The 18,135-nt window shown below is 37.8% G+C and overlaps 1 protein-coding gene across 6 annotated transcripts in view; it reads right to left on the reverse strand.

Annotated features, from left to right (window-relative positions):
* Nucleotides 1-8,221: 8,221 nt before the first annotated feature.
* Nucleotides 8,222-18,135, reverse strand: part of IMPACT (impact RWD domain protein) — a 28,183-nt gene continuing 18,269 nt past the window's right edge. For 2 of the 6 annotated variants that reach the window (XM_036009192.1, XM_036009191.1), the window contains 5 exons: nt 16,618-16,691; nt 13,253-13,343; nt 12,492-12,524; nt 11,848-11,982; nt 8,222-11,099 (listed from right to left, as the gene is read on the reverse strand). In XM_036009192.1, coding sequence (XP_035865085.1) covers nt 11,031-11,099; nt 11,848-11,982; nt 12,492-12,524; nt 13,253-13,343; nt 16,618-16,691 — 402 coding nt within the window. In that variant the 3' untranslated portion in view covers nt 8,222-11,030. The other 4 variants (XM_036009193.1, XM_028524820.2, XM_036009195.1 and 1 more) reach the window with 3 other exon arrangements.

Consider the following 18,135-nt stretch of genomic DNA (forward strand, 5'->3'; position numbering starts at 1 on the left):
TCAAACTAAAATACAGTATGGTATTTCATCAGCGGATGAATACTGTACTGTACACAATGGAAATGCAGTATGCCACTACCACTTGTGCAAGTTTGCTGATGTGAGATTGTACAGGGCACACTGTTGGCTGATGGAATGGAATGGAAGGCGAGCAATCACAGCACTGTGTTCTGTATCCTGGGCACTGATTGGCTCAGTGACCATAGCATTGGTCTGTTTGCTCTCCTGCACTGTGTCCACACGTTCAGCATCTCTCCTTGTCCACTTCACATCGAGGTCTGATCACTGCACGTAGTGTTGCTCCGTGGTGTTGTGTTTTTGTGAAATTTTCATAAAAGTTTGAATTTATTTCAAGCCCTACGATGCCACCCAAACATTCTGCACCTTCTAAGGCTTCTGGCAGTGAACCCAAGCACCAGAGGAATATGCTTACCATCAAAGAAAAGGTGGAACTTTTCAACATGTTAAAGGAAGGCAAAAGCTACACGGCTGTAGGCCACCATTATGGGATCAATGAATCTACTGTTCACTACACAAAGAAAGACAAGAAGAATATTAGGTCTATGGCAATAATAACTTTTAACAAGACTGCAAAGAGGGTGGTCACTTCCCACAATAAGGCCATTGTGAGGATGGAGTCTGCATTGGCCCTGTGGATAAATGACTGCAGGAAGAAGATGATCTCACTGGATACCAACGCCATCCAGAAGAAGGCCAAGAAACTTTATGATAGTTTTGTGGAAAGCATGGACATTCACAACAGTGATGAGGATGAAGACGAGGACGATGACGACACAGAAGCAGGACCATCTAGTGTTTCTCCCACCAGACCAACCCCATTCAGTGCCAGCAAGGGCTAGTTTGACAAATTTCAGAGACACTTTGGACTCAAGGGTGTTTCTCTGCATGAAGAAGCTGCCTCTGTGAATAAAAAGCAGCGCTAGCAACACCCCATAACTATGTTCATCACTCGGACAAAGAGATCAGTTACGCCTATGCCTTTAGTGGAAATAGAAGTTATGGCCCAGGGTGAAGATACTGCACCACCTGATGAAGTGCCTGATGCAGTGGTGCCTTCAGAAGAGCTGTAAAGCTCTTCTTGGCTGTGCAGTACATTCATCTCATCATCATCACCTTCATCGCCATCAGTACTGCACAGCTACATAACTCATGATCTTCATCATTCAAGTTGTAGTATACTTCACTGGTGAGTACCGCATAGAATTTTATATGTTGTTAAAATTACATAGGTTTAAGAGTGCAGAAAGTGTTTAAGAGCATATGAAGTATTTATAAATAGAGTGCGGGAAAGGTTAATAAGAGAGTGGGAAAGGTTAACAGGAGTGTGGGAAGGGTTTATAAAGCCTTAGAATATATATAAATAATAAAATAAGTATAACGCTGCTACTTTGTGGATTTTCACCTATTGCAGGGGTCTCTGGGACATAACTCCCACCATAGGTGAGGGAATCACTGTATGGTGTATACCTATTTTCTCACATTACATAGGTTGCCTTTTAACTCTGTCAATTGTGTCCTTTGGTGGAAAGAAGTTTTTATTTTATTTTATAGTCAAATTTAATCTATATTTACTTTCCTTGCTTGTGCTTTCAGTGTCATGTCCAATAAGTCCTATTAGTTTTTAAACATTCTTTTACTAGAATCAGAAATAGATAAAACAAAAAATTGTAAAGAACTATGGGGTTTAAAAAAGAAAAATGCCCCCAAAGAACCAATCCACATTGGTGCCTAACTTGACCACACTATGGTCTTATTTTCCTTGGCACTATATACTCTTTCTGTTCCCTTCTCCATGACTGTTCGTATGCACAGACCCAGGGAAAAGTTCAAGGCTGAAAATCTGCTCCATATGCAGGAGGCGGGGGAAGACCAAAGAAAGAGGCTCCAACCTGGCAAACAGCAGCATTTAGTAAGGGACACTTACCTGTGAGGCGCATCTTGGGTGTCACCAAGACAAAGTGGATATCCTCTGCGCCTCTGGGCAGGTGCTAAAGAATTACAGAGAACAGGGTGGGATGGATAGGAGTGTGGGTGCTTAACCCACCCCAGAAAAGGGAAAATGTCTTACATGCTTGCCCGGAGCAGGGCAATGGCCCACTCCAGGATCCGGCAGGCCGAGAGGCTTGGGGCAAAGTTGGTCAGAGAGTCGTCAGAGGGGACTACAGGAAGCAATTTCTGTTCCAGCCCAGACCTAGTTCTCAGGTCCGGCAGCAGTGACATGGAACAGTCTCTCTCCTCCAGAACAATGCAATTTAAACAGCTACTTACAACCTCCAGGCATTTTTCTTTGTTTTAGAGTTTGCCTGGGACAAAAAATTTAGTCCTGCCAACATCCTTTCTTTCACTTTTAAACTGGCTTCAAGGTGTGCTCTAGTACTTGACAATACAGTGGGGGGTTTTGTTGAAAGGAGACAAGGCTCCTCTGGGACTTCTCTTCCCCACCTCCCACATACCCTGAGAGCCACCCTCTGCACAAGCCCACCCCCTCCCTTCCTGCATTCCACTGCTGCTTTGCTGACTGACTTTCCTGTCTGACTCCAAAGAGCAGCTGCATTTACTTGGGATCATCCCATAATGCTTGTTTGGTCATTGCCTTTTTCTTCTCAAGGAAGTTTCTATAGGTTCTTTCCTCAAAAAATTCAATTTCTCTGACATTTGGCTCCTCCTTTGTCCAACCTCGTGCACCTGGGTCAGTCAGAAGCCTAGTATTCTATCCACATGAATGAGGGCACTGTGTAATAAGCAAGAAGGCAGAGCCAACAGCAATGAAGGCCCCAAGGGCATCTAAGTGGCAGTGAATGGGCTTCCCAACAAGGACACCAGGGTTGACTGAAATGGCACCATCACCTACCAAATTTCCCAGCCCAGTATCTAAACTCTTTTCCTCAACCTGTTTACATTCAATCACCAAGTTTTTTCAATCTTACCTCCTAAATGCACCTTAAACCCACCCACTTCCATCCATCCCCACCATCATAACTCAATTCAGACCACCATTATCTCTCACTTGGCTTTTCTCCTAGAACCCTTTGGCACTGTAAGAGAGGAGAAATAATTTTGCCTCTACCTTTGTGAATTCTTGGCTAAGACTCCTGGTAATTATAAAAACAGATTAACAAGCCCTGGCTGGTGTGGCTCAGTGGAATGAGTGCCAGTCTGCAAACCAAAGAGTCAGTGGTTCAATTCCCAGTCAGGGCACAGGCCTGAGTTGCGGGCCAGGTCCCCAGTAGGGGATGCACAAGAGGCAACCACACATTGATGTTTCTCTCCCTCTCTCCCTCCCTTCCCCTCTGAAAATAAATAATTAAAATCCTTTAAAAACCCACTAACAAGAGAAAAACAGAAGTTTATTAACATGTATGCCTCATGTACACATGGAAGATACCCAGGAAAAATGAGTAAAGCTCCAAGCCACTACCTTAAATACTATCTTCAGGTAAAGACAAAAGAGAGATGCTGTAGTGGGAGTGGGAGGAGAGACAATTCACAAGGAAGCGAAGGAGGAACTACTTGGTAAGCAAAAGTTGCCCAGCCTTGCACCCGGTGAGGTTCAGTGTCATAGTAGCTGTCTCCCTGGTATAGGTCCCCTTTCCAATGTAAATTTCATTTATGAACATAGATTTCCCTTTCTAAAGGGTAACTTCTACTCTGTTCTCAGAGCTCCCTCTGTTTCTGGAGTTCCTTAATATAATCAGCTCAAAACAATCCTTATGCCAAGAGACATATTTTATGGTGGCATATTCAGCTACTTTTCAACACCAAGGTCTTATTGATTACAGACCAATCTGATTTCACTTCTTTTACAATGAGAAACATACTAACCATCATCTATTGAGTTCTCATTGTGTGTGAAGCTTTAGAATAGCGACATTTCACACATTATCTCTTTTATTCAACCCTCCGTAAATCTTATAGGGAAGGCTTATTAGCCCCATATTACAAATGAGTAAAACAAGGCCCAGAGAAGTTAAGTGACTTGTCCAAAATGACTTCCATGTCCAAGGCATGAAATCGAAATTTAAATCCAACTCTGACTTCCAAATCTACTTTTCCTTGATTACACATACTTGTGATTTATCTCTTGTCTGTCAAATGACAAAAAGAAAAAATAAACTTTGGTAATGAGCTTAATGTCCTTTACTCAAGGAAAAACCACCCATGGGTTTGGGGAGCACAGCGCATCACAAGCAGGGGAGCACTTTTGCCAAGGGATTTGGGGCAATAGTGAGTTTCAAAGAATGTTAGAAGAGGCAAGGTGGAAATGGGGCATGATTGGCTAGGAGGTTGGGGATTTCTGTAGCTGGCTAGCCATAGGGTAAGGTAAGCTATCTAAAGCTGAGTTGGAGGATTGTGATTGGTGCAGGCATTTCCCACTGAGTGCAGGCTGATTCAGGTTTAGATTGGTGATGTGAGCCAGACCACTGGGGCAGCCTCCTTTTGGGGAATCCATGTATAAAAATTAACTTTATTATTCCTCTACCAGTATACAACTTTAAACCTGGGCTAAATGGGGAGGGGGGGGGTGGAATTCTTCCCTAGGCTCAGAAACCAAACTCCTATAAACTAGCATTATGCTTTTTAATTTGTCTCTCTCTTTCTACCTGGTGTCCACCAGGGGTTGGCCAACTATGGTTCACAGACCACGGTTTGGTCCCTGAGCTAAGAATGGTTTTTATACATTGTGATATTGTGATTTGTAGTTGGAAATATATATTTGGTCTTTGTCCCCATTTCTAGAACAGAACCCCTAGAACCCTAGCAAATGTCCAAAGTGTTAAGAGCACTGGGAGCATCTCTTGTTATAATATTCAGTCTTTTGTCACTAGTTCCTGAAACAGCTCCACACCCATAAAGGTAAAAGGTACGTCTTTTTATTCATAAGCCCCTTTCAACCACACCTGAATTTAGGTTAATGCAGTGACTTTTGGAAATGCCCTAGGGATGGGGGTAGTTGCCAGGGGAACCAAACACGTGATTATTTGATTGAAACTTTTAGTCCCACTCCACCTCGGGAGAGGGGAGGGCCTGGGGGGTTGACTCAATCACCAGTGCCCAACGATTTAAACGATCATGCCTACATATTTTAATAAAGCCTCCATAAAAAAACCAAAAGAATGGGGTTTGCAGAGCCTCCGTGGTGGTGAACACATCAAGATGCAGGGCAGGTGGCAAGCCCAGAGAGAGCATGGAAGCTCCATGCCCCTTCCCACATACCTCACCCCAGGCATCAATTCCATCAGGCTGTTTCCTTTAATAATAAACCAGTGATCTAGAAATATGTTTCCCTGAGTTCTTTGAGCCACTATAGCAAATCAATCAACTGGAGGAGGCAATCTTGGGAACCTCCGATCTAAAGCCAGTTGGTCTGAGCACAGGTTATAACCTGGACTTGCCACTGACGCCTGAAATGGGGGCAAGGGGCACACCTGCAGGACTGAGACCTTACCTAGGGGATCAAATGCTATCTCCAAGTATAGTGTTAGAACTGAATTGAATTGTAAGACACCAAGCTGGTTTCAAAAAAATTACTTGATGTGTGGAAAGCCTACACATCTAGTGTTAGAATTGACGTATTCTATGAGTAGTTTTTGAAAGTAGAGGAGATACACAGGAAGAGTGTTTTTTTATACATATTTACACAGTTGAAAAAAATAAAATAGTATTTCATGACACATAGAAGTATATGAAATTCAAATCTCAGTATCCATTGTTTTATTGGAACCCACCTATGCTATTATAAGTGTACGTATTATCTACGACAACTTTCACACAGTAAATTGAGTGGCTCTGACAGAGATGGCTCACAAATATAAAATATATATTACTTGGCTGTTTACAGAAAAGTCTGCCAACCCTTGCTCCATACTTTTTGACTAGATTCAGAGTTCTCCATTGCATCTCCATAATGAAGCAGTCTCCATTTCAACCCATGGCCGGCTTAGCTCTTCATAAGCTTTTCATAGCTAAAAACAGAGAAACTAGATCATTTGCCCCCGCTTGCAAAGCTTGCAAAACGCAGGCAATTCAAACCTGACAGACTTGAGACCCAGCTCCAAGCTGCCAGGCTATACCTAGAGCCTAAGAACCTGGTAACCTCAATGTCAACGTAAAATTCTAGGTCCCATTAAAATCCTCAGAAACGGCCTATCTTCACTAAGAGGTAGGAAAGTTCTCCTGTACAAGCAAAGATAAGATCTGTTTGATGGCTTTACTGAGCACTTCTCAGATGGAAGGCACCTCATTTTAACCTCCATAATATTTCAGAGAGGGAGGATGTTTCATTCACATTTTTACAAATTAGGAAACTAATGGCAAATAAGATTACGTTTCTAGAAATTCACATATTAGTATCCAGCGGAATGGCGATGAAGTGCTGAAATTCACAGACTAGGTGCTCAGATATGCAAAATTGCAATGTTATTCTTGGGTCTGAATCAAAATCGATCCTGATAAGAAACCTCCACAGGCCCATTCCTGGAAGCAGGGGTGGCAGGAGGAAGGGATGTGTCATTACCAGATCATTCAGACACTTCGGGTACAAAATGTAGTAACCGAAGGCGTTCAATCTTATTAGGTCATCAGGGAAAAACATACCTTGAAACCACAAAGGGATGCCACTACAAACCACAAAGGGATGCACAATTAAAATGAGTCAGGTGATACCAAATGTGGACATGCAGCCACTGGAACTCTCACTCACTGGTGGGATTGTAAGTAGTTGTAACTAGTCTGGAAACCTGCTTGGCAGTATGATTGATGGGTACTAGAGCTCACAAGAAGTACCTGTTAAATCTCAAGGAATTTTGTGAGCTGGCTGATTTCACATTGGTAGCTTGAAATTGGACAGGAGTGTTTAGACCACAAGAACTCTCAAACGTTACGTATCAGTTAACACACACTCCAGAGCCAGTTGTTTAAAATTTATGAGCACACCATTGGGCAGTACACACTAAACTCCACAAATATGTATCCTATGACTTAACAAGTCCATTTCTAGGTCTGTACGTGTTAGAAATGTGTGTATGTTGACCACAAGCTACATACAAGAAAATTCATAGCAATACTAATTGTGATAGCCTCAAACTGGAAATCCAAATATCCATAATCAGAATTGATAAATTGCGAAGTCCATTCAATGGAATACTCTTTGAGGTGATAAGAAACAAATGCCACATGCAACAAACCAAATGCAGCCCACAAAATGTTGGGACAAAACAAGCCCCAACCAGGGTACATACTGTGTGTTTGCACTTCTATAAAAGTGAGAACAGACCAAATTAATTCTCGTGTCAGAAACTGGGGAGAGAACAGCTAACTGACTGGATGAGGCGCAAGAAGGATTGACTGTGGGTGGTGGTACCATGTTTTGTGTTTTTTTTCAAACTAGGTGCTGGTTTTACAACCGTTTATTTCATGAAAATATGTAATAAAAAGCTTGGTTTGAAACATCCATATGAAAAAAAATGAAGTTCAACTTAAATCTCACACATACAAAAATTAAGTGGAAATAGATAATGGATCTAAAATAAAAACTTAAAACTCTAAAACTTTAAAAAGAGAAAACAGGTGAAAATCTTCATGAGCTGGGGTTAGGCAGAGTCCTTAGACATTGCAGTAAAATCATGATCCCTGAACTCCCAAAAAAGATAAACTACATCTCAAAAAAGTTAAATACTTTTACTGTACAAAAACCAGTTAAGAGAATTTGAAAAGCTACAAACTGGGAGAAAATATATGAAAATCACACATGGACCAAAGAATGTGCATCCAGAATGCATTCCTTGGTTTTGATAAATATACTGCAGTTATGTAAGATGTTATGATTAGGAAAAGCTGAATATTTCTATAACTTTTTGTGAGTCGAGTTAGTTAAAAACAGAAAACATCAATTAAAAAAAGTATTACTTTCACCTACCAGACTTCCCAATTTTCCACATCTTTGATTAGTATTCTAAGTATATTCCAACACAATGCTGATAAGAGTACAGCTGATAAGCTGGTTCTACAGAATAATTTGGCTAAAACAAGAAATTCCACTTCTAGGAATTTTTCCTAGAGATAATATATCAAAATCTGCATATAATGATTTTTCAAAGTTGTTTATAATAGTGAAAAATTGGAAAAAAACATAAAAATTGGAGACCAGTAGCAATTAATACATTATAATATACCCAGAAGACAGAATATGATGTAGCCATAAGAAATTAAACCACAGAATAATATTTATTGACATGGGAAAATGTTAACAATATACTTCTATATGAAATATCAAGATACAAAACAGTATATACAGCTTAATACTGTTTCATGGAAAGAAAAATAGCATATGTACAAAATCAAGCACAGGAAAAAAATAGAAGGATGTGCGTACCAAATGTTACTAATGGTTATCTCTATTTAGATAGTGGAATTAGAGGCAATTCTACAGTTTTCCCAATAAATGTCACCCTCCCTACAAAACACTATCTGCTTCATGCCATTCTTTCTCAGTTGTGATTAGTGTGATACAGTTCTCTTGAAGTAGGCTCTGTTTCATGATATACACCTCCAAATCATAATGCTATTCCCTTTTAAAAAGTAGATACTACCTGCTCTTATATGCTGGTGTATGGAGAGTATGTTTAACTGACACAATATACTGTAAAATATGCCACCACATAGATTTACTGTATTTCACCATGTATAATGTGCTCCCATGTATACTGTGCACCTACATTTTTGACCCAAACTTTCAGGAAAAAAATCTTTCATTTTAATTTTTTAATTCAATTATTTATTTATTTATTTATTTATATTTAGATAACTTGCTTTTTGTATTATAAAGGAACTTTAGCATTTATTGTTGAACATTTTATGGTACAAAAAGTTTTATGTAACAAGTAATAACAAAATACAAGAACAGATACAAGGTATTTCAGGTATAACGCACATCCTTATTTTTCCCTTGAAACTTTGGGCAAAAAAGTGGACATTATACATGGCAAAATATGGTACTTGCCTATAGAAAATTATTTGGAGGATTTGAAAATCCTCTCAATATAAATTTTAAATAGAGAAAAAACAGTAACTATTTATAGACACTAATAATGTGTCTATAAATGAGAGTGTGAAGTAACTAGGGTTCCAGAATCAGAGACTTTTAGACTTCACTTATTAACTGACTGACTTTGGGCAAAGATGAGGCATGATTAGGTTTCTCAGTCAGGAGAATGTGGTTAATAATTTTGTAGAAAAAAGCAAAAATAAGATTTTTTTAAAATAAAGAAAAATGAGATCCCAGTTATAAAAGATTTTCTATAAAGACTTAAATAAATATTAGATAAAACAGCCAAAGAAATACAAATTTGGTGATGCAGTAAAATGAACTCATTTATGTTTCTGCAGCACCAAATTCTTACTGTTTTTTATCTCCTATCATAGGTTTGATATGCCAAAGTTGTGAAATTATTTTAATTAATGGTTTTTAAATTCAATTATTTTAAGTTAATATCGGACATAATTTTCCATGGAATCTGAGGTTAAGCGTCCTAAACACATCTTCTGATGACACTTCTCAACTGGCAACATTGAACACACAACAAATACAGATTTCTCAGGATCCATCCTAGTGTGCAAGTATTCACGAAATTCTTATTAAAAATACTGTGTAAGGGTGTTGAGTTTTTTTTAAGGTAAAACATCAGAGAACAGAAACAAAACATGTGTCTGTGTCCACTTTTCTCTGATGCTATCCAACTCCAGCACCACTGCAAGCTGACTCCTAATTTCTGCTCCCTGTCTTTGGAAGGGAATCCCAGGAACCTGACAGATTCCTTTAAAAATTGTTTGTGATCACATCTGAGAGGGAACAGGTAATGACTTGTTATACTGCAAAGGCAAATTTACCGTCTAGGTGCCTAGAGGCAAAGCACACAACTTGCAGATGCAAGAAGGAACATGAAACACTGGTGGAAAGGGTACATTTGATAATAGTGGGGAAATGGAATTTTCTTTGTTTTTCCAATCAAAGGTTTGCTCCTTCTCTGCACAAAGTCATGGCATTGAGAAAGAGGGCTGGAATGCAGATGGAAACGTGCATCACATTTCCATAACAGCACAGCACAGCACACCCCGGCCCGCACCAGTGCTGTTCCGCCACCTCTATCCCATGTATGTCTCATTGACTACAGCCTAGCTCCTGCACAGTTCTAATTCCTCAGTGAAGAGCACAGGAAAGGTACTTCCAGGCTGATAAAGGAAACCAGAATATTACACCAACACATTTCAGGGGAGGGAGGAGACTACTGACACTCCACATTTACTGCTTTACATTACAACAACTAAACAAAAAAACTAGAGGCTAGAAAAACCACTTTTCAAAATTTCACAATCACTAATCTGCGACAAAAACTGAGGTACACCACTTATGCTAGCAAATACGCTGGATGAATGACTTCAGCACACAGCTGCAGATGGAAACTCCTGAAACTTCACTTGATGTACTGCTCAGTGATGGAACACTAGAACATGAAAGGTGACACACTTCTGAACTAAAATCACAAGAAGAAACTCTCCAAGATCAATCTTCAGTGAGCTCCTATTCCAATAAGCCATAAAGAGCAGTAAAAGGCCATATTCATTTAACAAAATGAGAACCCCGATGACAAGAAATCAGATATTTATATTCCTCCAGAGACATTTCTTCCCCCCCTAACAAAGGCACTTGACACGTACTGAAACGGACAGTTAATTCAGGTACTGCCCTGGGCAACTGTTACCTTCCTAAAATTAGGTAAAGTGGTGATTAGTTCAAATGAAGTCTTCCGAGTCAGCCTGAAACACACATGAATACATCACGAGTTCTCTATTTTGGCAGATGATATGACCAAAGAAGAGAATATAATGGTGGTGTCCGTGATGAAGTGGCTAACTGGAGCAGTCCAGGATGCCCTCTGCACAGTACGTTCTTTGATGAGTGTGGAATTTGTATGGAATCATAGGCAAATTAACCTTTCATATACTTTCATATATTAATGCTCACTCCTCTTCTTGTCCTTTCTTACTTTTTTGTTCTTTCCAAAAGCCTTAGATGATTCCTCCTGAAAAAAAGATAAAAATCAGTGTAGTATCTCCCCATTTACATGAAGAGACTGGCTTAGGAACATTAAATCTAATCATATAGAAGATGTATAATAGTGACAGTATAATTCCTTCCATATGTATCATCCTTCTATTTTATAGGACACTTTCATTTATGGTCTATTTTATATCTACAAAACACTCAAGGATAATCAAGGAAAATACTCCTTTATCGCATAGATTTATGTCTACATACTTTTAATCTATTGTCCACTTTCTAAAGTAAAGCATCAAGGTTTAAATACAATAGAAATGAACATAGTCCTAAAATACAAACCAAAAAATACCCCTCAAGATATAAAGGAAGAAGGCAGCTAAGGGTGTGTCAGGGAAAGAGGAGATGCTTTAAGAGTAATAGAAAATGTCAGAATTTTATAGCAGTTTAAAGAACATCTAGTTTACTGTAGCATTAGCTGTAACTTCTCTGGGCCTCAATTTTAGGGAATGGAAACTAACTGGTCTTTAAGGTTCTTATGAAACTCTATGAATCTCTGAAATTAAATTAAGGTCTGAGGAAATGAAGCCATCTATCCAAGGTCATACAACTGGCCAGTCACATGGTTTTAACTAAAACCTTTTTCTAGTTTCCTAGGCCAAAGGTTTTTCTAATGCACCACAAAAATTCTGATTCGTTCTTAACTTTTTCTTTTTTTAAGTTCACAGACAGTGGTGAGAAACTCTCTAGGTATAACATCAAGAACCACTTACCGGTGGATTCGTGTATTTCTTCTCCACCAGTATGTTTCTGGCGCAGTTGTTGATATGTTTGAAGCGATCTGGTCCGAGCAGAACCCCTCCATACCAGCGCGAAACTACCACAAGGACATTTCTCACATTCAGAATCTGTTATTTGCAGAAGCATAATTAGATATACAGATAGACATGTACAAACATGAGTTTTAAAGGCAAATGAAGCAACTCTATAAAATCACACATAAAATTCCCTTGCAATCTTATTGGCAGAACTGCGTGAGTGAGTGCAGTGAGACTACTAACAATTCAGGGGACAGAGTTTTATAAATGAGAAGGGACTTGGGAAAACAAACACTATGCTCCACAGTGTCCTCAAATTCCAAACTTTGGGGCAACAGGGCAGAGTGAAGGGGAGGTCATGCAGGTAGGGTTCCAATTCTTGGTGACTTCAACCAGAAAAGCTGTTTTGGTAACCTTTAACCTTAGGCCAAGCACCATGAACCCTGTGTCTAAACAAACTACTACAGAGAACAGGGGCTGCTGCCTACCAGTAAGGTATTCTTCAGTTTGACATCTGTCAGATGCTGCCCTTAGTGTGAAGCCCACCAGCCTACAGGCCTGACCCACACGCACAGTTCCTATCAAGTTAGCAAACCAACCTCCGCATACAATAGCAGAAGAAACTGTAGCAACTACCTTAGAAAAAATAATAATCCATTCTTAAAATTAATGGACAATGATCACCAGACAGATGAAGAAAATCCAGCAGCATGAAAGAGAAAGGACAAGGTAAACAAACTAAAATGAACCAGAAAAAATCTAAAATAACATCTTTAAAAAAACAAAACACGAATTAGTATAATCAGGAAATTGTAAGAGATATTGCATCCATAAACCAGAACAGCCCACTAGGAAAAAGAAAAATAGAAAACACAAAAGAATTCTTGACAACTAAATACATGGCTGCTAAAATTTTTTTTAATTCAATAGAAATTTTAGGAGACAATCAAGAAAATGTCTCAGAACGTAATGCAATGAGATGGACAACTTAATAAAAAAAAGTAACATTCTGGATCTATCCAGATGGTTCAATAGCCAACTAATGGGAATCTCACAAAGACAGAATGGAGAAAATAAAGGGGAGGAAACTGTAAAAAATTAAAAATAAAAAGTTTTCCAAAGCTACAGACAGTCCTCTATAGCCTATCACTGAAAGAGCTTGAAAGCACATTTGCTTTCTGCCACATACCCAGTAGTTAAAATTTTCTCTGTCAGTGTTTAAAAATTAACTACTAATTAAACCAAATATATCCCATGTTACATAGTCTAACTGATTTACTTGTTTCCCAGTGGAGCTCTGTTTTGTTGAGAAATGTTATGGCTCATAGCGCAAGATTACCAGGGTTTCAGTTACACTTACCTCCATGAGATGGAGAAGACGTCCACCAGCCGCTGTTTCCCCGTCGTCTTCGTAGTCCTGTAAGAAGGTCTGTTTATCCTCACAATATATTCTAGAAATACATATAATAGTGTTATTCTTTGAAACCTCAGAATATGGTAATAAAAGTTACTCCTTCACACTAATTGCAAACAATTTACTCCCCAAGTCAGCATTATCTGCTTTAAAAAAATCCTTCTTGAACTATATATTTATTATATATATTTTCACTGATAATGTCCTGTCTAGGATGTTTCACTTTTTATATTTGGGAAAGCTAGGAATCAAGAGTGTTGCCCTAAAACAAGAAATGGTGCAATTTATGGGAAGGTGAGTTTACACATTTAACCTGAAGCTTGAGGTTATAGAGAGAAGTCACTGAACAACATTTAAGAGTAAATCATATAGATGCATTATACATAATAGGCACTATGAAATGATAAAAAAGAAAAAAGTGGCAAACTCCTGTCTTCAAAGACCCTAAGATCTAGTGAAAGAGACAAAAAGTATATAAAAAAGATGGAAGTGATAAAACCAACAGAAGTTAATATTTTATACTTTCCTTACATCTTATACTAGCCATCAAGTATTTTTCTATCTTTCCCATTTTGAATAAGAATTTTAAGATTTCTTTTTCTCTGTAATTTTCCCTGAATAGTTATCAATAAAGGTAAGCCTGGTACTTTTACCCATTTAACTTATCTAGAAAGTCAGCATTAGCAATAATAATGTAGGGCTACATTATAGGACAATGAGCTTGACAGGTAAATGCCAGTGTGAAAAGAACACACTGCCAGTGAAGGTGTGCCATACAGCAGATCCCGTGGGCCTCTGCCGACAGCGCCGTCTCCTAGCACTGAGCAGACACAGCAAAGCTACCTTTATGGCTATGGCTGTAAAAAGCCAGACACTACTTTATCAATACACCTACGTCAATTATAATAATTTTATTATAGGAATCATATTCATTCATTCATTCATTCATTCATCTTTCTATCCACCAATCCATCTATCATTCATGTACTCAATAAATATTTACCACCCACTCACTATGATCAGACTCTATTATTGTTTAAAGTTGACCTCATTTGAAGAAAAATTAGTATTATTAAACATAATTTTATATGGCAAATTTAAGGCAAAAAGGAGTCAGTGGCTGGTTTATATTAGGCATTATATATATGAATATATATTTATGTCATATAAATATATATTTATATTAGGCTTTATATCTAAATTATACACTTATACATAATTTATCTATAAATAATTCACATTATTTATGTTATTATATAATTATATATATGATAATAATTTAACACCATAATTTTATGGAACAAGTAAAGAAAATTTGACTGTATAAATCAGTACTGTTAGGTTTAAAAAAAAAAATGAAACACCATAGACGTTTTCACACATGCCAGAGAGAATGATGTGGCATTGATAGCTGTTGTATACCAGTAGCCTGAAGGGGGTCCCCCAGCTGTAAAGCAGGAACACTGCTCCAAAGCCCAGAACTAACCTTGAAAGGACCCTAAGCATTCAGAATACAGGGTCTGGCAAAAGTAACACCTGCTTGAGTGTGGTAGGGTAATAATGTGGGTGTAATAATTTATAGTTTTAATTTGAACGCTTCATCTAAAATGTCACATGATATGCTTGAGTATGATATGGTTATGTTGCAGAATTACATGCTTATGATTTTGTAACAAAGATTTTGCAATAAAAGAGGGGCGTTATTTGTGCCGGACCCTATATCTACAGAACACAGAGTCCACATACCAAATGAAGGTCATTTATTTTACTCCCAACTCAGTCTTTCACGCCTCTATTTTGTGTCTTTTTAGTCGTATCTGACACAATTCTGACAAGGCCATCTTTCACTGCCAAGTGCCAATTACGAAGGCAGTGAGGTGGAGGGACTGCTACATGTAGTCATGCTGACATGTGTGAGCAGTGACAGGTGATCATCTATTAATATGCAAAAGGACAAAAATACTCACAAGAACTTAAAGACCCAAAAATCTGGGGCTTGAAATACAATATCCGGCACATTATTTAATTTTTTGATAATTTAAAATCAATATTATGTACAGCGATTGTTGAAGGTGCAGACTCACAGCCATGTAGGAATAAAATAGAGATAAATGAAATTAGATTATCAAATTCAGCTCTACCACTTAACAACTATGTGATCTTGAAAAAGCCAACCTTTCTATAGTGGTGGAGTTGCTGAAATAATCAGCATTGACTTCTGTAAAGTGCCAGGCACAGAGCAGGCACTCAGTAAACATGTGGGACAAAGGAATGGCAACTGTTAATACAGCACATTCTAAGCACCGAGAGCAAGCACAATCTAATTCCTCATTTTTATACTGATGACCCAAAATCATGAGAAAACATCAAAATTCTGACCAGTGATACTATGGAACTATAATAACAATAGTTTTGTTTTTTAAGTTGTAGCATTTAAAGAGATGTGACTTAGTAATATTAAAAACTCATTTATCCAAAATGATGGATTTTTTTTTGAGTTTTAGATAACTTAGATTATATAAATAATCTCATTCACATTTTAAATTTATACAAAATCCCTGTTTGTATTCTGATTCATTTCAGTCCTAAACTATGTTCTTTTAAGTCTATTAATTTGCATATCTAAAAATAGACCTTTATCTCTTTACTAACAAATCAGCAAAAATTTGTATAAAACTGTAATACTCAAAAGTAAAATGCATGTAGTAAACCAGCACCCTTAATTCATTGCTAATGGAAGCATACATTGGTTTAAAAGAAAAAATGGGAAAAATTAGCAATATGTATCAGTTTCCAAAATGTTCATACTTTTTGATAATTTTACTTCTAGGAATCTATTCTTTCTTCATCTATAATTATACTCCATTTCAGTTCAGAAAAGAATCTGAAGCAACCAGAACCTATCCTGAGGAAATGATCTAAAAAATAAAAAACAAAGATATTCCCCAAACTATTCTTTATTATAGTGAAAAATATGAAAAACTAAAACAAAAAGGAAATGGGTAAATAAATTATAGTTTGGAGCCCCAAACAAATATCATACAACCATTAAAGTAATGTTTACAAATTATAATATCATGGAAAAATGCTTTTGTAAATTAAGGAAAAAAATACTATACTAGGGTAAAGCATTGAAAAGATAAACTTTGCATAGAAAAGACAGAAAATATATCAAAATATTATTGGTTACATTTAATGGTACGAAATGGCTGATTATCCATCTCGTTTTTTCCTTTGCTGCAGTTTCCAACACGTGACTGTGTCCCGTTGCCCACAAAGCGCACATTCCCACGGCGGCGGTGGTCACTCACCGGTACGCGTAGATGTTGTGGGTGGCACTGGCTATCTTCTTATTCTCATACAATTTGGCAAGAACCGTTTTCACCTTAAAAACAGCAGCAAATAAATAAATGTATACTTTTTATTTTCTCTATAAATAAATACCAGAAAGATATCTTAAAGCATGTTGATTTAAGTACTGTGTTATTGGAAGATATTTAAAGAATCTTCTTCACTCTGAAAAAACCATTTCCAAAGTTTTCTCCTCATTTCAGGGGCAGAAGCTGGTACTCACAATTGATATAAAAATGAAAGACCTGGTTTCTAAATATCAACTGTCAACAAATATTTTAACACTAAACATGCCTATAGTTCTTGGACATAAAATATTTTTCCCCACATAGGGAATTTTAAATGTAAATATGAAAACTTCTAAAAATGAGCTCTGAAAATTTACCAAATTTATCTATCCAGTATGACAGCTACACAATAATGGATGTTCCAAGTGTTATAAAACTAAAACTCTCTCTGGGAGTCATGTAAGGTTGATAGAGGAAGTAGCATGAGCCAAACCTTGAAAGAGAAGTGGCAACTTTTCTGCATTGAAAGGCGTGGGGGTGGGGGGAGAGGAAGAAGCAATTACATTCAGAGGAAAGAGCATATGCAGATGTACCAGATGTAGCATATGAAAAATAAAGAATGTTTTGTTAAAGTGAAATTTCAGACAAATCACAAATAATTTTTCATTGTAAGTATGTCCCATGTAATAATGTCCATCTGAAATTCAATTTAACTAGCTATCCTGGATTTTATCTAGCAACCCCAGCAAGGGCATAAAAAAGAAAGTTTCATGAAGTAACCATCAGGCCAGGGACATAGCACAAAGGACACTGTGTACTATGGTTAGATTTTTTCCTCCTAGACAATGGGAACCTGCCAGGATTACGTGAATGGGGGATGGAAGACACATGGTCAGATCGTGTAGAAAGGGAACTGGTAAGGAGTGAGGAAGAAATACTGGAAGCAGGGAAGACTGAATTGGAGTGAGGGAGAGAAGTTTCGATCAAAAACTATGAAATTTTATGTTTATCATTTTCTAACCTTTCAGGTGCTCAGTTTTCTGATCAACAAAATTGACACTGATCTCTAAGATTTATTTCAGCTCTTGTGGATTATGATCCTATAAGTCTAAGTGACTGTAATAAAAAATAGAAAGAGGATCCAGGCTGAACAGATACAGAACAGAATGTCTACGAAGGACCCTGACAATAAGATTAGGGGAAAGAGCCAAGAGTGAAACAGGGTTCCTGAGAGAAAAGCCCAGAAGTCTGCACCAAAAGCTGTTCTCTTGACCACGCCTCAATGAAGAAAAGAACTGCCTCTTCCCGAGACTAACAGAGGGGGTGAAAGGGAAGCCTGGCGCAAAGAACTGTATCCCTGCAGGTCAGGACTTCGGAAGAACTTAGACAGAGTAGCTGTAAGACCAAAGGGAAGAGACCAATCCTTAACACCTACCTAAGTTAGTGAGATTTTGTATTTTTGTTCATTTA

The sequence above is a fragment of the Phyllostomus discolor genome, chromosome 9 (assembly GCF_004126475.2).
Source record: "Phyllostomus discolor isolate MPI-MPIP mPhyDis1 chromosome 9, mPhyDis1.pri.v3, whole genome shotgun sequence".
Taxonomy (NCBI): Eukaryota; Metazoa; Chordata; class Mammalia; order Chiroptera; family Phyllostomidae; genus Phyllostomus; species Phyllostomus discolor.